The sequence below is a fragment of the Poecilia mexicana genome, unplaced genomic scaffold (assembly GCF_051168715.1).
Source record: "Poecilia mexicana isolate PSO_F unplaced genomic scaffold, ASM5116871v1 scaffold_9, whole genome shotgun sequence".
Lineage (NCBI taxonomy): Eukaryota > Metazoa > Chordata > Actinopteri > Cyprinodontiformes > Poeciliidae > Poecilia > Poecilia mexicana.
Window position 1 is genome coordinate 12,696,093 of NW_028263378.1, and position 20,156 is coordinate 12,716,248.

Consider the following 20,156-nt stretch of genomic DNA (forward strand, 5'->3'; position numbering starts at 1 on the left):
CATCTGGGGTACATTGTGAAATCAACTTCCTGTCCATATGGGACCCTTATGGAAATGTTGATTTGGCTGAGTCAGGCTTTTGTTGGATTTGTTTCTATTTCTTAAAGACACATTATTTATTTTCAGAAACTGCTTCAGTAATTTTTTTCCCACTTGCATGATTTTTAAGAATAGGCATCACATGGTGCTTTTCATATGAAATGTACAGGGTTTTTCCTGAAAATGTTTGAGTAAGAAGGAGTCAAACAAAATAAACTTTTTAGAAGACCCTTAGAAAACACAACTATCCACTAATAACTTATTTAAAGATTGCAGGGAAGTCACAAGAATCTGTAAGTTATCTTACTTTTATATTCATTCAAATTGATACACTGAAAAATATTCACACTTTATGTGCTGCATATGTTGATAGCATAATTTTGACCTGCTTCAGCCACACTTTAAGATTGGAAAGGAAACAAATAATGAACTAATAAAAACAATTGTTTTGAACTTGACTGACCTACAGTGTCTGAGTTGTATATGTTATCCTATTAGTATTATACCGACCTTCTCAAACCACATTTGAAGGTTTAATGTCACTTTTGAATTCTTAAAATAATCTTTACAGAATATTAGACAAAGAACTCTGTTAAATGAAGCACTTTTGTTGTTATCATAATATGTTAAGATGTCTATATTTAGATAGATTGACTGTTGTTATTCCTTTATTTTAAAAATAAAAATAATATAATAAATAAATAATAAAATAATTTAACTAAATATTATAAACTAAAATAAACAATCGTGATTGATAAATATAATTTTTATGCAAAGTCTTGAAAGTGCAGAATTAATGGACCATTATAATGTATTAGTAAAAACAATATTTGCACATTTCCCGATCATTTTAGTGATCATTCCTGCCATGAGAGTGAGTTCAGTAAGATCATTTAAAATGTTTTTGTCGACATCTTCTGGTTGACTTATGTCACTGTGTACATTGAGGAAGTCCGTTGGTTCTGTCAAACTATTGCCAGAACACGCTGAAAAACGAAATTCTCGTTTATTTAATTTCGAAAACACGTTTTGCTTTTTAAAACTCGCAGCTATTTTACATTTCGATGTGTTGTTTTAGTTTTAGTAGTTGGCGATTCTTGAACTGTAAAACCAGAAGAATGAAGCGGAACCTTTGCTGCAGTTTGAGGATTTTACCGGACTACATTTAACGTGGCACGCCGTCATAACTACAAATCGAGGGGCTGTAAAGCTCTTTGTGGGAGTAAAGTTGTCAATCCGAGGTAGTTTTTTTTTCACGCTTTTTGTAAATTAATAACTTATGTTCCCGTGATCACCCACCAGGTAGGAGGATTATATGTTTATGTAGTGTTTATTATCATTGTTTTATCATTGATTAGATTTCGACTAACATAGTAGTGAGTGAGTTGTTTAGGCTTTGCATTTATTAACAGCCTCGCCAGGAATTAAGTTATAGAAACACCAAGTCTAATTTTGAGTCAATATTAATCTTCATTCCATCTGTTTTATCATATTAACATTTATGTAAGTTGTTTATGAATGCACGCATTTTACATTCATGTGGCCAAATTAATGTAACTTTTGCATTCATTATTCCCAGTTAAGCTTACATAATGGAGGAGGAGGATGATTGTCCAGAGTTGGTGCCCATTGACAGCCAGCCTGGTCTCCCAGCTCGGCAGATCCCCGTCACCATTATCACCGGCTACCTGGGTGAGATGTGGACTAAATAAGGAGATTAAAAGCTCAGACAAAGCTGCAGGACTGTTAACTCAGACCTAGCACCTTGGAAAAGTACTCATACCCCTTGATCTTTTTTTTTTTTTTAGCATTTTATTTTATGTGATGGGCCAATAAAAAGTAATTTGTGGTTGTCCTTTTTTTTTTTTTTTACTATAAAAAAATCTGAAATGTCTGGTGTGCATTTTTATTCAGTCTTTGTGAAAGCTCTTTTCAAGTCTTGCCACAGATTAGGTCTGGACTATGACTGGGACAATCTAACACATGACCATTATTTCATTTAAACAATTCCATCATCACACTGGCCTTGTATTTAGTGTTGTCCTGCTGGAACGTGAACCTCCTTCCCAATCTGAAGCATTGAGCCAGTTCTTAACACAGACTCAGGCTCTGAAATAATAAATATGACTGATGGGACTTGCATATGTACCGTTGTGTGTGCACAAAACCTTAACATAAAATCCATTTCTTTACAGGTGCCGGGAAAACCACACTGCTGAATTATATCTTGACGGAACAACACAATAAGCGGATTGCTGTTATTCTCAATGAGTTTGGAGAAGGTAATTGAGGAGAAGAAGTGACGTAAAACCTAACTGAAAACATATGCAGCCTGTTTAGTAGGTGGTTGAGTCACATCTTGCATTTGTGCTATGAACAGCTAATGTGCAAAGAAAAGAAGTGCGTTACTTCATTGGACTAATATTAACTAATAGGTTAGAACCAACACAAGGGAATAGAATAGGGAAATGTCTATAATTTACACATGAATACTTATCTACAGGAAAATACAACTGTGATTAGGAGCAGAAGGCTCACTTGTGATTCTTACTGAAGACTGAATTATATGTTGTTTTTTTTCTCTTTTTAAAAACACATAAAATGGTGGTTCTTTGAGAATTGCAGCACATTTTTTGCAGGTTCTTATTAAAACTTATTTTATTTTTTGAAAGGTTATTAAACCTAATTAGCTGTATGTAGCTGAAGTACAGGCAAAATGTCTATTTGTATTATAAAGTTTACAGACCGCTGCTCTCGACAATACGGGATTTGAGTTTATGTGTTTATGGAATACACAGATAAGAAAAAGCTGCCTAACCTCTGTTCCCCTCTGCACCTTCTTCCCCTTCCTGCAGGGAGCGCTCTTGAGAAGTCGCTAGCAGTGAGTCAAGCAGGGGAGCTGTATGAGGAGTGGCTGGAGCTGAGAAATGGCTGCCTTTGCTGCTCTGTCAAGTATGCGTTGGAACTACAGTTCATCTCAAATGCACTGATAAAAATATAGACTTTTTTTGTCACAAATGTATTTTAACTTAAAAAAAATCACATGGAAGAATAAAAATATTTATATTCTTGTTTATAAAGATCAATCAAACTGATTTGAAAATGTCTGTAAACTGTTATCGGGATTTTTTTTTTGTACTTGTTTGCTTGTTTTATTTTAAAAAGATGATTTCTTCAGTATTTTTCAAATCAAGGCTTTTACCTGGTCATTGTTATTGCTTGATTGTTTTCCTTTCTTTACTTAGGGACAACGGGCTCAAAGCCATTGAAAACCTGATGGAGAAGAAAGGAAAATTTGACTACATTCTTTTAGAAACAACAGGACTTGCTGATCCAGGTAACGCACATGAAGATAAATTCAGGCAAGTTGCTATAAATTTGTGTTTCCTGATTGGCTGATCATGTTATAGTGAAGACCACAGGTTGTCACATTATCCATTGAGTTCTCCATCAATGAACTCAATGCGCAATTGAGTTCACTGATGGAACTCAATTCTAGCCTTGGTTTTCACTGTTCATATTGTCTATTTAAACATCAGTCACTTAACTTTACTGCTTTAAATGCAGCAATGTAGCTGTTTCCTGATCTATGCAAACAGTATCTAGTTGAATGGTATGTTTTCTTGTCTTTGTTCTATGCTGATGTTTATACTATCTGAAACCATAAAAATGTTACAGATGTAGTGATTAACTCCAAATAGGAAAGATTAAATTAAGAAAGCATTTAATTGCATTGATTTTAAAGGGAATGTTAGGGATGATATGTAAGATTTTTATTTTAAGCGTGAACAAAACCTTTTTTTTTTTTTTTTAATATTGTATTTTTCGTCTGCTGTCTCCTCCTATTAAAACTTTGGGTTTTCAAAAAATTTCAGTTTAATACTATTAGAATAAAAGATTAATTTACACGTTACAAGTTGTACAAGAGTTAAACAAAAGGGTAAAACTGTTTTCTTCATTTCAGTTCATTTTGAATCCATCTTTTACCAAGTTATTTTTTTCTTTTTGTTTGTGTGTCCAAATTGATAGTTTCACCACATACTTTGTAAATCTCACATCAAAAGTTGGACATTTTCTGACAAGCCGAAGAACAGAGTCATGTTGCTGTGACAGCAACACCAAGGGGAATCCTGAAAAGCATCTAATTGTCCGTTCATCTCTTTGCTGCCAATCTGGAAATGAGCTTTAAGCTATTAAAGGGGGGGCATTGTGGCGTGTCGCTAAGTGACAGGTGTCAGGAGGTAGCGTCACAGGCAGACACTCGCTACCCCAGCTCTCGGTCAAAACAAACAGAGCAGACTCAGACTGGGGCTGGCCTGACTCCTCTTCCTCGTCATTGGCTCGTTATGGCCCCCGACAGGCCTGTCATTGGCTCCGGCAGCGCTGTCAATCATAAAGACTCCAGGGAGATTTCTCTTCTGTTCTTTCAGGCGGGAGGTTGGATGACTTATATGAAACATGCCATTCAAAAACTGTGTTTGCATTATGCATCCATCATATATTTGCAATTATTACTTATCCTCACCTGACAGTTTGACAAAAGTGCGAAATGGAAACAAACCAAATGAACCATAAGGACATGAACAATTGATGGCTTCTGAAATTGCTTTTTTTCCGGTTTTCTGGGCTCTGCCTGAAAAAAAAAAAGTTTGAGTATGGAAAATCCCAAAGTAGATTAATTCCTAATAAGAGCAAGCAAACATCAAGTCATTTCTCTTCACTTTAAAATGTCATGTTTTCTATCTGGTTCCAGTTTCATTTCTTCTTGCTGGCATTTTAAATGTTTATTTTTATTTTGTTGAAGTATTATTGTTCATCAAACAAGAAGCCATTTTCATAAGTTCTCTTCTTCTGTTATTTTAAAATCTAAAGCCTTAATGAATCAGAAAATAAAAATCCTGCTTCTGTCATAAATTTTAGGCCAATTTCCGTATTGATTAACATAATCCTTTGGTTTCTGAGATAATGTGCACAAATAATTTTACACAATTACACTGGAATTTTAGCATATATTAGCATATTGGCAAGGTTATGTATGAATTTTATCTCTGTTCTCACACTAGTCCAGCTTTAATCTTCCCCTTTTTTCCCTCCTTCTTTCCTGTCCTAATATACTGAACTCCTCTTTGCAGGAGCTGTGGCCTCCATGTTTTGGGTCGACGCAGAACTCGGCAGTGATGTCTACTTAGATGGTGAATATCTGTTTTTTTTTCTATTTTAATTCTTTAATTTGTGAGCCCCTTTGTTTCAACCATGTTCCTGTTGATGCGGGGTGAAGATTGAGAAACCAAAGGTCGTGCCCCATTATGCATGATCCTACCTCTACCCTGCTTAACAGCTGGTAGATCTTAGATTTGAAAACCTCATGCAGAGTCATCCAAACATTGTTGCTTTACTCAATATTTGTGTGAAGCTGCTAAATTTCTTTGAGCCTAAAGGTGTCTCTTTTGATGCATGTGGTTCTTTTTTTTTGGTCAGCATCCATTTGCAGCAGGCTTGTTAGCCACACACTGGAACCATTAGCCCAAGTAATATTTAGCTGTCATAAGTGGGCCGCAGCTTTAACTCAATATTTACTACATTATATTTAGTTTGCTCTCAATTCCCACTTTTGTTGTTTATTTGCCTCATTTCGGGATGTGTGTGTGTGTTTGAATGAATGAGCCCCTGCTCCTCACACTAAACGCTCAGCCGTTCTCTCTGTTCCGGCTCATTCACTACGTTCTCTGTTCAGACTGAACAGCTCAGAGAATCACTGACAGACACCGAAATGGAGCGTTGGTTCAGAACAAGAAGTGTTCGATTCATGCTCTGATATTTTTGTGTTTGCTTGTCCTACTGCAGGGATTGTGACCGTCATTGATGCCAAATATGGGCTTCAGGTATGTGATGGAGATGTTTGTTTTAATAGTTACACAGGATAAAAACTCTTTAGCTTCATTTGAGAGAAGATTAGGTAACACTTTATTTGAAGGGGGTTGAATAAGACTGACATGACACTGTCATAAACACCTGTCATGACCATGAATAAGCCTTCATGAATATTTATGACTGTTGTCATAAAGCGTCATTCGGTAAATTATGACACTTTTAATACAAAGTTGACATTATTCAAAGGGATGAATAATTTAAATCCCTGGTATTTAAATCATTACTGATATAAATTTGTTATAAAAGTATTACTGATTGCACTTTAAAAATTAGGTATCTTTATGTTATTAAAGGTAAAGTTTAAACAGTAATGATTTATTGGTTAATGTCAAGTTGTCATAACAAAGACATTTTGAATAATGTCAGCTTTGTATTAAAAGTGTCATAATTTACCGAATGACGTTTTATGACAACAGTCATAAATATTCATGAAGGCTTATTCATGTTCATGACAGGTGTTATGTCATGTTTATGAAAGTGTCATGACAGTCTTATTCACCCCCCTTCAAATAAAGTGTTACCGAAGATTATTCTTCTGTAAATTCTTCAGTAGTTTTTCTGATTTTCACAAGAAAACAAGAAAAAATAGCAATTCTACAGGTTTAATCAGGCAACCTGAAAAGATTTTTATATTTACCATGGTGCAGTGGCAGAAGGAGCAGAGATTTTATTTTATTTGTATTTTTGTTTTTTCTTACATCCTCAGCGGTCTGCTTAACCTCTGAGATTCTTGCATTCCCCTCCTTTCAGTGAACAAACACATCCTGCCTCTTTTGTGCTACTTAAAAGGAACAAGACAAGTGACACCCAGATAATGGGCTCTAATTTAGAGGTGTCATGCTCAGTGAAGTGACGCATTTCATGGCATTTTGTGAAGCAAGATGAAGGGAATCCTGACAGATAGGAGGGAATCAAACTCATGTTGGCAGAGTAATAGATATCAGAGGAATGACCATTGCTATGGGCCTGTCATGTCCTCTGACCTGCCTCCCATTGCATTTATTTTTTGATATTGATCTAAAAATAACCACCCCACCCCCCACACCTCCATGAAATTTACCTATCTATCGAACATATTGTGTTTCTCTTGTGACAGAATGGGTTAACATTTCAGCCTCTAGCTATGCTCAGCTGGTAAAGACGTACTCCAGTAGAGTTGCATGTGTAACTCCAGCAAATGGTGGTTCTGATTACACACATTTCTATTTGCAAAAACCTTTGAAAACAATATACCCTTGTGGTTCCACTTTATAATGTCACACTAGTTTGTGTTGGTCTATCACACAAAATCCCAAGCCTGGTATTTGTAGGGATGTCTCCTATAATATGGTAAAGTTAATTTTGAGAATTTGTGTGTAACATCTTTATTATTTCTTCTTTTATAGCAACTAAAAGAGGAAAAAGCAGAAGGGCTTGTCAATGAGGCATCCAGGTCTGACTACTGAAATTTATGTTGTTTTTTTTTGCTCTTTTTTTCACTTTGTTTCTCTTGCTCACTAAATACTATCAATGCAAACAATTAAAAAAGCAAAGGTTATATTTCGGTCAAAGCTGAAATTCCTCAAGTGCTCTATAATGAACAGCCCTGATCTGAGTTTGAAATTCGGTTTATTAAGTTAATGTGAAAGAAATGCCAATATAAGAAAACTCTTTTTAGCACTATACAAAAATAAGTTTAAGCATCTAGATGTAAAGTTTCTGCTTTTAGTATGAAAAAAAAAACATTAAATATCTAATTTGCATGTTTTTTCTCTGTTTTAAATATAAATAATTTTAACAGATGATACATGCCAACCATGCACTCTTTAACTCCTACCTAGTTAGTTAGTTTTTTATATATAGTCAAAATGATGATGGTGAATTGCTGCATCAGCACACTTCTGGATCACTGACTATTATTTTTCTGTTTTGCTAAGTTTAGATCCACAAAGGTGGGAACAATTTTTACTTCATAGGAACTCTACAAAGCTCGTAGTTTAATCCTCTGTTCTGTTTCTGAACACAGGGCACAAACGGAACAGAAAGGAAGAACATGTTTGAGTCGCCCAGTCTGAAAAACAACTTCTGCCTCCTCTTACTCCATGTCTTGATGGAGAAAACCATGCTGTTTCTTTTTGAACCTACAGTATTATTCTTGGGGTTGCTCAACTCTTCTCTTCTCAGACCTTGCTACTCTTCAAAATGGGAGAGATTAGAGAACATGCTGTTTAAGTCAGGCACATGCACTAAAATATATTCTTTTCCTTAACTTTTTAAAAAACATAGGGACGAGTTCAAAAACACTATGAATAAAGCTGGCTTTCAGATATTAGGTCAATTATTGCTAACAAGGGTAAAAAAAACAGTTTACAAACATGACTGGGCAAAACTTTATCCTGGTCCATTATTACCGCTAGAACAGTGTTTCTGAATTTTAAGAGTAAAGATTTGTTGATGGTAAAGGAACCTTTACCTTATTCACTCTGTTTTTACTTAATATCTTCTCAGACAGGTTGCTCTTGCTGACCTCGCCATTATCAATAAGACAGATCTGGTGGAGGAGGAGGAGCTGAACCAAGTTCGAGACACTGTCAGGTCCACAGCAACTTCTTACAACCAATCCTCCATCACTGATGTGGGTTTAAAAGTAAGGCTGAGCTGTCAATTCGAATGATTGTAATTTTTTTTTCTCTCACCTCAGGTCTATAAATGGTCTTGTTAAGATTTTAGAGACCCAGAGATCAAGGTGAGTCCCTCTTTTTTTCAAACAAATAAAGGGTCATTCTCTGAGATGAGGTTAAGTAGCTTTTTCTGTGGTCCAGCTGTCCTGCTGTGTTCATCATAACTCTTGCTCAGATCTTTGTATCAAAGATGAAGCAGCTCAGACAAGGAGACGTGCACATAAGCAAACACAAACTACAGCGCCCTGAGTAAACATCAACCCCACGTTGGTGTCCAGTTACCCACAAGTCTTTGCCCTCTGACCCCGGGGCCTGCAGGGTGGCTCCACGTTGAATGTGCGTACACACAAATGCATGCGTAGCAGCCCGCAGAGGCCTAACACACGGTGGTGCAAATGAAAGGTCGGGTGTGTTTGGACTCTGCGCCGCCCTCCTGCAGAGCTCAGACCTGGGTGAACAGATGAAAGGCCGTTCAGCGAGGGGTTAATTGAAACAGTATTGTGGAGGCATTTATTGTTGGTTAGTTCTCGTTGTTACCTTTTAGGGTTAGTTTAGGACCAAAGCTCAAATTATTCTTGTGGTTTGTTTTAAGTTTAAATGAAATGGAAGAAAATGTTATCCTCTTTGCAGAGTGGACCTCTGTGACGTCCTGGATCTGCATTCATTCGACTGTCAGGATGGAGCAAAGTAAGTTTGGTTTGCCACCTTTTTATTTTGCTGTTGTTCAGAGAAATGTGCACAATTTAGTAGTTTATGCACGATTTAAACTTTACTTACTTACAAACTTTACTGCAGTAATGTACTAGTTACATACTTACAAAGGATGTCTGAAATGAAAAATCTTCCTGATGATGATCTGACTCATTTAAGATTGGACATGCACTGACTTCTTTAAAATAATTACTTTTCACATGCACTTAAAATAATGCACTGCATTTAACATCTGCTTTTTCTTTCAAAAAAAGATATATCTGTGTCCATCTTCAGTAAATTTACATCCGTCTTGTACTGATGGTCTTTTCATGAAGCAGAAAACATGATTTATGAAAATGCTCGGATTCTGGTAGCATGTTCACTCTGTTTTGACACAAGCTGAAGTAAGTCTGCTCCTAAAAATTTTCAGCTTACTTTTAATTGTGTACAGACAAAATGGACAGGAAAAATTGTGCTGCTCCATCATTAAACTAACTTCATTAAACTTAATAAGTAGTATTTCAGCTGCTTTTTGCACAGCGTTGTCCCCAAACTGACGTCTGTCAGAGGAGAACTGGAGTCAGTGTGAAGATATTTGATTTTCCCTTATGCATCAACACGCCAGCTTTTTCTTTTGACGTGTTGATGCACGCGTTTTCTTAAACGAAGAGAAATGCTTCATGACTAAAGAAAATTATGCATCTTGTGACTTCGGTATTTATCGTCTAAAACTATGCAACATGTGAACTAATAATGTGGCGTACTTGTAAAACCTGCAGGGGAAAAATACTTATATTCCATTGTTAGCTTTTGTTACTAGTTTATCTGACATCAGCCTTTGTTACTGCTGCTATGTTTCTCTCTAATTAACAGACTCCCTTATTTTTTTTTTTTTTTTGACTGACCGTCCCCCACCCCCCCCATCACACCGCAGGACGGTCATCATATTGTATACCCCAGCTGAATCTCATTCTCATGAATAGAATCGGTGTTCATCCCTTCATATGAATGAACCGGCCGCCGCGTTAAAGCTCCCTTACATGCCCCGAGTCAGTGTCTCTCGACCAGCTGCAGAGGATTAGAGCTGTGTGTGTCCTCTGGCACCCAGTGAGTCCTCCTTGTCCCAACAGATAGCTCCTTTCCCCCTGCCTTTTGAGTCTTGGCCCCTCCTCGTTTTTCTGCCCCATGCTGGCCGTTTGAAGTCCCCCGGCCCCCGTCTGAAGCTCTGCCTGTGTGGTACTAGCAGCACGGAGGGCTCAAGCAGCTGGACACAACATTTAGCCTCCTTGTGAGGTCAGAGGGAACGGGGGTAATGGTTTGTTTGGGAGCTGTGGTCAGTATCCCAAAGGATTTAATTGCCATTTCTAAAGCGTTCGCAACTCCATTTAGGGACGTCATTAAGCATCAACACAAGTAGACATTAAAGACGGAAGCAAAAGTTCTTCTGTAGGTGGGAATTTCAAATGTTTCCATACTCCAAGCCTTTTAAATGGATAGAATTTAATTTAAAAGATAATGAATTACATGCTTTGTTTTTTTGTTTTTTTTTAACTAAGCAAGCATCTTTAATGTTAAAGGTAGTTAATGAAACATGAGTTGCAGTGTAAAGCTCAAACTATCAGAAACAAAAGTTTGGTTTATCTGATCATTAATAAGTCTAACATACCCTAACAACTTCAAAATGTTTCTTCAAGTTGTCAGATGTTGAAAAATAACGTTGGATAAAATTGCTGGATGACATTTGGAAACAAGTTTTTATGTCTATTTATCTCTCTGATCTGAAAGACTCACCGAGAAGCTCCAGCTTGTGACACCGACCAGACCACACCTGGACAAGGTTTGTTTACACCGATCTGAGTTTGCTTTGTGCATATCTGAGGGTGTTACCATATTTTTAGTTTGTTAATTTATTTGAGCACGTCGTTTCCTGCAGGATAAAGGGGAATGTGCTCTCAGAGCCCTGCGTTACCCCGGGGCTTCAACACTTCAGGGAAATCTCCCGCCCTGCTGTACTTTTTGTGTGATGCGTTTGATGTTTTCGCGTTAGATTACAAATGGAGTCAATTGGAGCTAAAAACAACCTAAACACTGAAGCACCTTTGCTCTAGACTAGCAAGATCTCCCCGGCAACATTAACTTTTTTTTTTTTTTTAGATATTTGTAACTTTGAAACCACAAATTTCAATCTCTACAGCAAGATATCGCATTATCGCATTATTTTTTTTCCAAGTGAGGATGGTGGGTTTTCAATTTTACATAAAACAGAATAGAAATTTATGTACTGTCCCGCAACGGGGCAAATTCTACTGCAGCAAAGTGACTGGTAATCAAAGTAAGTAGGTTCACACAAAGATAGAATATAAAATATGTAGCAACAAAATAAAGGATAAAATACTGCAGAATGAAGTCAAAATTTCAACACAAATATATAATTAAAGAATAATGTAGTCCAAGTGTGCAACTGGCTAGGTTAATTTTTAAAAAATAGTTGAGAACGTGCATGTATTTTTGAGTTTCAAAAAACAAAAGAACTTTTACAAAACGTGACTGTGCAACAGCAGATATATGTGGACTCCAACGAAAATGTTATTTTGTATAAAATCCCAATAAAATACATTGATTTATTTTATTGTATTTTTGGAAAGTATGCAGAAAGTTCAGACGGAGTTAAATATTTTTGTAAGGCTCTCAAAATGTTGTCAGCCATCATTTTTCTGGACCTGTTTAATATTTTTTCACATGGCAGTACCACGCCAAATGACGCTCTGCTGCAGTTCGTTGTGCTTTACACACATGAACTTTTATCACAGGATGAGGACAGACGGGGGTTATTCGGGTGGGTAAATAACACCATTGTTTGTGTGTTTTCTCCCGAGTTCCTTTTCCCGCATGAAGCCCCACTGTCCCTCAGACCCCCCTGACACACGGCCACACCTCCACCACCACTGCCTCCATCACACCCCTCTTTTCATGTAAATGAGAATGCTGCTTTTTCTGTTGTTATACCAAATGACAAGGAAGTGTGTAACTGTAGCACTAAAACCCAAACCTCCCCCCGAATATCTGCAAGGTGTCCTTTTTAACGTTTTGAGGAAGCATCAAAGAGGGAGGGGCGAGCGTGTGTGTGAGAAAGATGCAAAGGGCGAGACACCGTCGCTCCATTTTGGGTGCCAAATGGGGCCGTGGGTTTTGACACGTTCACTGACAAAGTCCTCAGCCGGGGCGTAAAAAGTGCATCTTTTGTTCAGCGCTCACCATTAGTCTCACTAAACTGAAAACGTCTTTGTAAATAAATGTTTAGCTCCTGAAAATAAGAATCCGAAGTTATTAAAGCAGCAGTGCTGTTCAACAAATTCTGTATCGAATACAGATAGAGCTTTGCATTTCATATGGAAGCATTCAGTTTTAATGTCGTGACTACTATTTGTTTTTGTAAAACAACATAAATCTACCTTTCATCCACTCCATGGCATTTTGCAGGATTTCTCTACCCAGTAAATTTAATATCTTGTGGGTATAATAAGTGTGATGTAATGTGGGGATATATATATATAATTTTTTTTTTTTTTTCTATCACCTCCAGAGTATTTTAACTGCGACGTTTGAGGTGACGGGAGACCTCTGTGAAGATGCCCTAAATACCTTCATCCAAGTAAAGACGCAATCTATTATTCTTGTCCCTGTTGCCGCTGCTAATTAGTTTTGGTACCACTGCACTCTTTGAAACGTAAACACTCATTTTCCACTGTGACAGGATCTGCTTTGGGAAAAGAAGTTCTGTAACAAAGCAGGGGAACCCATGAGTGTCATCCGGCTGAAGGTACGGCAGAGCACAATAGTTCCCCAGTTGTTTTATTATCTATTAACCAGTTGGATTGTTCATTTGAGGCCGCTTAATGTTTTACTTGTGACTTGTGTGTTTTCAGGGTATAGTATCATTTGCAGGCAAAGTGCACCAAGTAATGCTGCAGGGGGTCCATGAGCTATACGAGTTAAATGAGACTCCACAACTCTGGGAGGAAAACCCACACACGAACAGGCTGGTCTTTATAGGTAGGTGAGCTCACACACACACACACACCCACACATGTACACACACATCTTGACGCCTTTTTAGACATCGTTGTCAAAAAAACTGATTAAAGTCGTTAATGAATTTAAAGTTGTTTTTGGGGGGGTTCAGTGAATTTATGACATGATGTTTTGGATTTTATTACACAATAACACATTTTAGTCATTGGCTTCATTAAACATATCCCACTAAATCATCATAAATGATCATTTTTATTATTAGCATTACTTTTTACACTGATTAGTGTCATTAAAGTTGGTTGTAAAATGAAGGTTGGATTTGCAGGTACAATCCCTTGCAAAAGTACACAGGCCCATTTGGATGTTTTCTCATTTTTATCATACAACCACAAGCTAGAATGTAATTTTTATTATTGCATGAACAATATTGGCCACAGAAGCAGATAAGAGGTCTATGTTGACTCTGGATTAGCGTTGGATATCAGGTGGGAGAATCTGTCAGTGGGACAACTGTTGTTTGCTCAAAACCAAATTCGAATTTATTTTGTCATTCCAGATAAAGAGTGTGCAACACTGTAGCAAGAATAATATTCTCAAACATTGCTACTTAAATGTAAATTTGGCCTTCATAGAAGAGTGCTGCACATCACCCTGCTCAGATTATCGCCATAATGAAACATGGCAGTAGCAGCACTTCACTAAATACAGGTAAAGCCTCTTTGAAACCTGCACTAAAGACTTGAGTCAGGTGCAGAGGTTCACTCTCCAACAGGACAACATCATTAATCCAGAGCTTCAAATAATTTTTTTTTTCTTCCATTTGACAGTTATTCTCTACTTTCTGTCAAAGTATCACAAAATGTCCCAAAATACATTGAAGTCTGTTATTGTAGCAGAAATGAGAAAATGTTTGAGGTGTGTGTCCAGTATTTTTCAACATGATTGTGTCTTTATTCTGCTGTCTTACATTTATTTTTTGCCTTTACTTTAAATTGCAGGAAAGAACCTGGACAAGAACATCCTGCAGGAGATTTTTATTTCTACTGTTGTGATGGATGGAGTTAAAAAAGCTGGAGTTTGAAGTTCCTTTGTGGAAAATCTCTGTAGTTGATTGTGTGGTAAAAAGGTTATGGCAGACTTCGTAGAACTGATTATGCTTCTCAAACTTTATTTTCTTCTATGAATGACCGAAGGGAAGAATAGAAAGTAAAGATAACTGCAACTTATTTAACTTATATTTAATCACAACTTCTACTAAAGAAAAAGCCAGAGTTGGAAATAGTGAAAAACTAAAGTGAAAAAAATGTCTAACTCCTAAGGGATTAAAGAGAGTTATTAACATATTGCACTTTTTAAAGGAAACTTTAAATGAGCTTGCCAGTATTTACATTTCTGACACTCAATTGAACTTGTATCCATGTCAGACTTTTTTCAGTTCTGTATTTTGGAATTAATTTAAATAAAATTTTCTTCTAAATTTGGTGTTGTCACTTTTTTGTCATATCCTCATCAAATAATAATAACAACATGTTTTGTTCTGAAAGGAAGTTGCTCTAAAGGTGACAAAAGAATGAGTTTCAACTTTCACTTAAAGTATCATCAGAAGACCAGAGAGACCCTCCAGGGCTTGTATGGTAAAAGCAAATCAGATCATTTCTTTGGACTAAATGGCAGGTTTCCTGTTTTATTAATAAAATAACTACTGAGCATTCGAGCATCGATCAAGTTTAGGACTCTGGTGTTAAGGACTACAGACATTTGCAGGTTTTAGTTAAATCACATGCATGCATACTGGTTGCATGTTTATGGATTGCAAATAATTTCCCCCTTGCTCTTCATGATGAGAGCATGTGAGAAGCAGCCCTGTCACACAGAATAACAGACCCAGTAGGAAGTAGGTGGAGCCCTTCCTCGTTGATTATTTGCAGTGTGTTTCTTGGGGCCTGCCATAGCAATGCATGGAGACAGTGGCTGACTTACTAAATAAGTCAGTCACTGCCTCCATGCATTGCATGGCAGGCACCTAGAATGTCTGGATATTATTTATTTTTCTTCCGTCACCGTTAATGCGGCTTGTACAGCAGCGTGTACCACCACAAAAGTATCGAAACGTTCAGCTTGATCCCGAGAAGGGAGCTATTACTTTTAGTGGGATTCTGAGTTAAAATGACGACATAAATTGAGAAAAATTGAGGCTGAGTGTCTCACAGAATCACTAAGATTTCTCTCTGAAACACACACACAGCACAGTGGAGGTCTGACTCCAAAACTCTTTTTAACTCCCCCTCACAGGCACAAATATCGGCCTATTGATCTCAAAGTTGGTCATGACATAGATACACATGCCTGCTCCTGTAAAATGTTTTTAAAATTTTGCTAGGGCTTATGGTTTTTTGTCAGGGTCCTGGAGACCGACGCTGGGTGTCTCACAAGTATAGAAACTCTGTCTCCAGCGTCCTGTCTGACAGAGAGAGCCAGCCCAGGTGCAGATAATTAATTACAATAACAACGGGTCCCAGACAGAGGCAGTGAGTAGTCTCACAAACAAGCACAGAGCCAGGTCTCACAATGCATTGTGGGAAGAATACATATTTCCTGTGACTATTCATGTTTTGCTTACATAAAATTATTATTTCTCTGAATTTTTGTGTGTAACTTAAAATCCTTAGTATGAAGGTTGAAAATGTTTTAGAAATAAACAATTACCCACTGTCTTCATGTTTTTTTTATTTTGGACCGTCAGTGAGAACCACATGTGCGAAGCTTATAGTCGTAAGTCTCGGATTGCAATGTACTTGGGATTTATCCATTGTACAGTAGTGGTGAATCAGGTCATCCATTGCACGATGATTTTGAACCTGATATAAATATTCAGTCATTTCCTTTTAGTGGTGGACAATTCATGTCAGACCTGGACAAGTCTATTCTGCGAGACTAGACGCTGGGTCCAAAGTGATGGGCACGTTTCTTTAAATTCCTTCAGAAATTTTTTTGTTGTTCTTGTGTTTTTTTTGTCTTCGTGTCGATGGGGGTTTTGGAGCGCTGCCTTTTTAGCTCCGTGTTCCCAACCCGAGCTGTGTCACGCAGCTGAACCGTTTCCTTGTTGATTCTCATGCTGATTTCGTCATTAAGAGCAAATACTGCCTGTTCTCTCCGCTGGTTGCAGGAAGCCCCATCCCACCGCTATTCTCACGGTCACACCACCCGCGGGGCATCTAGAGGTAGAAAACTGAGCCCTATAGGTTTCTTATCACGAGTTAGGTGTGAGGTTGTAAATCCACCATCTCACGCTTGAATATGGTTTATTATTATTATTATTATTATTATTATTATTATTATTATTATTATTATTATTATTATTATTATTATTATTATTATTATTGTTGTTGTTGTTGTTATTTTATTTATTTATTTGAAGAGGTAAAGCAGAGAAACTGGTTTCTCATATCCTCTTTGCAGAGGCAAGTCTTTGATCTTAGCCTATAAAATATAGGACAATAAAAAAATGTCTTGTGTGATAATTAAGTATCACGACATACATTATTCTTTATAATGGCCGAGATGTTATTTGCTGAGGCCTACAGTGTATTGCTGCATTAAGTGGCAAGAGCATGTCACCATCGAATCACTAACACCCAGCACTCCCATCATGCTCACATCCCCCACCTCACCAGTGTGGTAATTTGTAATCAAAATTTGTCACAAATAACTAAAGGGGGGGGGGATTTTATTTAGGAAAGCTTAAATTGAACTTGGTTAATTTAAGACCATGCAACAGTTAATTTGTGTCTTAAAATATTGCATGTTTACTTAATTCCTGAGTAGATAAACAATAATTTAAAAAAAAATCACAATTAATTAAGATGTTTGAAAAAAAAATTTGTGACCCGTGGGTAATTTCAACTTGATGATTTTTCCCTTAAGGGCGAAATTCTGTTCTTCTCAGCCTTCAGCATTGTTAGGCGCCCCCACATTGCTTCCCTTTCCAACACTTCTGGATGCGCCTCTGTTAGTAATTACTTTCTTTCTTCGTCTTGTTCCAACTACCTCCCCACTAACAGGTATCCTAAAGAATGCCTCACTCGGCCATTCTTGGGGCGAAAGGACCTTTCGCACCAACCAGGCATTCCCCTCCGCCCTGTCTTGCTGTGGCCCCCTGCAGCGAGGGGGATCTGATAGGTCCGAAGGATTAATGGGACTGGCCTGCGGGGCAGAAGCATCTCTGTCTATAAAACCTCTTCGCTCACTACCGCAAACCGCCTTGTATTTAGACGGGCAGACCACAAACGCGCTTTTACGCACGACGCAGCGTTACGCTTGTTTTGGCACACAAAGTTTAGGCGCGATTATGATTCTGTCCGGTGAATCTGAGGCGCCTCACCAAACTAGACTGTCTGTGGAAGAGAATGAGATTGATATAGAGGGCGGTGAAGAGCCTGTCCACCCGCTGGTGTTGCGGACCGAGTGCGCCACGGACGTTGGATTTTCGACAGAATCTGGTGCCGAGTTTGACTCCTCAGAGCCCGACTCCTCAGGGGAAAGCGAGAGCAGCTTCAGCACGGACGCTCCGACGCCCAGGAAGGCTCAGAGCGGCTCGGTAAAGCCTCCGTACTCCTACATCGCTCTCATCACCATGGCCATCCTGCAGAGCCCACTGAAGAAGCTGACGCTGAGTGGCATCTGCGACTTCATCAGCAACAAGTTTCCCTACTACAGGGAGAAGTTCCCAGCTTGGCAGAACTCCATCAGACACAACCTGTCTCTCAATGACTGTTTCATCAAGATCCCGAGGGAGCCCGGGAACCCGGGGAAAGGTAACTACTGGTCTCTGGACCCCGCGTCTGAGGATATGTTTGACAACGGCAGCTTCCTGCGCAGGAGAAAGCGATTCAAGAGGAACCAGCCGGAATTCAGCAGAGGCGGATTGTTTTACTCCAACCCGAGCAGCTACAGGCCGTACGGACAGCCGTATAGCGCGCAGGGGCAGGTAAATCTCCTACCCGCTGCTCCTGCTCGGTACATACCCCTGCAGGATGGCACTATGATGCCCCCTTCTTCTTTCCATCTTTTTCCGCGTGCTCTAAACGCTAACGGGAAACGCAGCGGGCCTAAAGACTCCAGAGCGCAGCCGTGCGTAACAGAGCCAAAGTCTGGCGCGCAAGCAAAGTGCTCATTCAGCATCGACAGCATCATGAGCAGACCATCTCCCAGCAGTGCACAAAACCCACATCCACCCCACTCTCTTCACGACGGCCTTGGATTTGGCCATCTGATGTCAAACCCGGCATCCCGTTTGGTACCAGCGCTCCTGCAGCCTTTAAAGACTCCCCTGTACTACAGGCCTGCAATGCCGAGCACTGCTCCTTTAATAAACGAGCATCTCCTACGTTCTGCTCCTCTATGCTGAGGCCACCTGAGACACTTTACAGTCTGCATTTTTGTCTGTTTCTTAAAGAAATACTTTGGTTGCATGATATTTATGTGCTTTACCTGTAGCTTTAAAGGGAGTAATGTAAATAAGAAGAGTGGTAATATATCTGTGATATTGGATGGTGATACAAAATAGTTGTTTTATTGTTTTTATACCAACTAGGGTGTCAAAATAAATGTTTGAAAAATATGTTTTGGTTTCGTGATGAGTTGGAAAAAAAATATGGAATTTTGATTTTTTTTTTTTTAAAGCCTATAAAATTGTATTTAGGATTAAAATATTCTTGTTTCATAAAATATTTTTCTGAGTTGGTTTTCACTTGGTTGGATTGGAAGAAAAGGGAGAAAAGTTAGAAATATATTTGTTGCGTTTACTACTTTAGAATGTGGTGTGGTAGCATTGGTGGCAATGATCAAGTTGAAAACAAACACAGAGACCTACTCACAAGCAAGAACATACGAAGTAAAAAATACAGTTAAATATCAAACATATTTCCAAATGCAAATGTGATGAAGTTTGAAATACAAAAGTGAAAAAATAAAGAACTGAAGTTGATGGTTTAATGCTAAAGAAAGAACATATCTTTAGGAACAGAATTATTAATTAGCAGTTTTAACCTGCATCCTGGCTACACACATTGTCAGATTTTCCTGTTATGTGTTTAGCAGCCTTTTCTTAAAGTTTTAGCTGCCATCCTTCTTTTTTTATATATACTTTATTTATCAATAAGACAGTGAAATGCAAAATTTAATAAACTCTTTTGTTTTGTTTAGGTTTCATGAAATCATTTAGCCAATCTGAAGAATGCATCTTTTCTTTAAACAGAAAAAAAGTGCACTTCTTCTAACCGTCCACTAGGTAGCACTGTTTCTTAAAACATGCATAGATTTGAAGATGAGCGGCCAGGTCACAAACCCTCGATTATAAATAAAAAGGCTGTTGCACTAACTTTTACAGAAGTGAATGACATAAAATAGTTAAAACAGCTGAATTCCTCACTGTTAGATCCATCACGCCTTGCGGACCGTTATATTCTCCCACACATATTCTGAAGTTGAACTATTTCTTGGATGCTCACTCTGTCTGTTCCTCTTGCATTTATCTACACCTGAGTAGTTTACTTAAACCAACATATCACAGTGAAATTGACTTATTTGTGTTGCTGGTGGTTCTTTATTATTGTTGCTACCTGTATGTCCTTTAGATAGGAGATAAATAACCCAGGTGTATTTTAATTAATACAATTGTAGAACTGTTAAAGAAGCTATGTTTGACTATTTGTTAAAAAATGTGTTGAAATGTTAGCAAGGTATATGCATCTATTATTAGCTGGTAAAATTGCAAAATTTCTGCAAAGAAATATTCACTCA

At 38.0% G+C, this 20,156-nt stretch overlaps 2 protein-coding genes across 3 annotated transcripts; both read left to right on the top strand.

The window, feature by feature from the left end:
* The first annotated feature begins 1,061 nt into the window (after positions 1-1,061).
* Positions 1,062-14,832, top strand: zng1a (Zn regulated GTPase metalloprotein activator 1A). Of its 2 annotated transcripts, none has more exons than XM_014987159.2 (16): positions 1,062-1,280; positions 1,619-1,731; positions 2,235-2,321; positions 2,895-2,991; positions 3,285-3,376; positions 5,172-5,231; positions 5,884-5,921; positions 7,356-7,402; positions 8,458-8,544; positions 8,651-8,695; positions 9,261-9,317; positions 11,109-11,160; positions 12,907-12,975; positions 13,078-13,143; positions 13,250-13,376; positions 14,354-14,832. In XM_014987159.2, the coding sequence occupies exons 2-16, from the start codon at positions 1,632-1,634 to the stop codon at positions 14,434-14,436; spliced, it is 1,107 nt and encodes a 368-aa protein (XP_014842645.1). In that variant the 5' UTR covers positions 1,062-1,280; positions 1,619-1,631; the 3' UTR covers positions 14,437-14,832. The 2 variants fall into 2 exon arrangements, with proteins under 2 accessions (XP_014842645.1, XP_014842644.1); XM_014987158.2 differs by having other exon boundaries at positions 1,067-1,341.
* Positions 14,833-17,481: 2,649 nt separating this feature from the next.
* foxd5 (forkhead box D5) lies at positions 17,482-19,276 on the top strand. Its single transcript, XM_014987152.2, has one exon. It carries the CDS (start codon positions 17,548-17,550, stop codon positions 18,760-18,762), a length of 1,215 nt encoding a protein of 404 aa, XP_014842638.2. The 5' UTR covers positions 17,482-17,547; the 3' UTR covers positions 18,763-19,276.
* Positions 19,277-20,156: the final 880 nt, after the last annotated feature.

Bases quoted from the DNA above. Each gene is read 5' to 3' on its own strand.
- zng1a (XM_014987159.2), top strand. From the start codon at position 1,632: ATGGAGGAGGAGGATGATTGTCCAGAGTTGGTGCCCATTGACAGCCAG. The intron at 8,545-8,650 runs GTCCACAGCAAC...CTCTCACCTCAG, and splicing joins CAAGTTCGAGACACTGTCAG to GTCTATAAATGGTCTTGTTA. The intron at 11,161-12,906 runs GTTTGTTTACAC...TATCACCTCCAG, and splicing joins CCAGACCACACCTGGACAAG to AGTATTTTAACTGCGACGTT.
- foxd5 (XM_014987152.2), top strand. From the start codon at position 17,548: ATGGGACTGGCCTGCGGGGCAGAAGCATCTCTGTCTATAAAACCTCTT.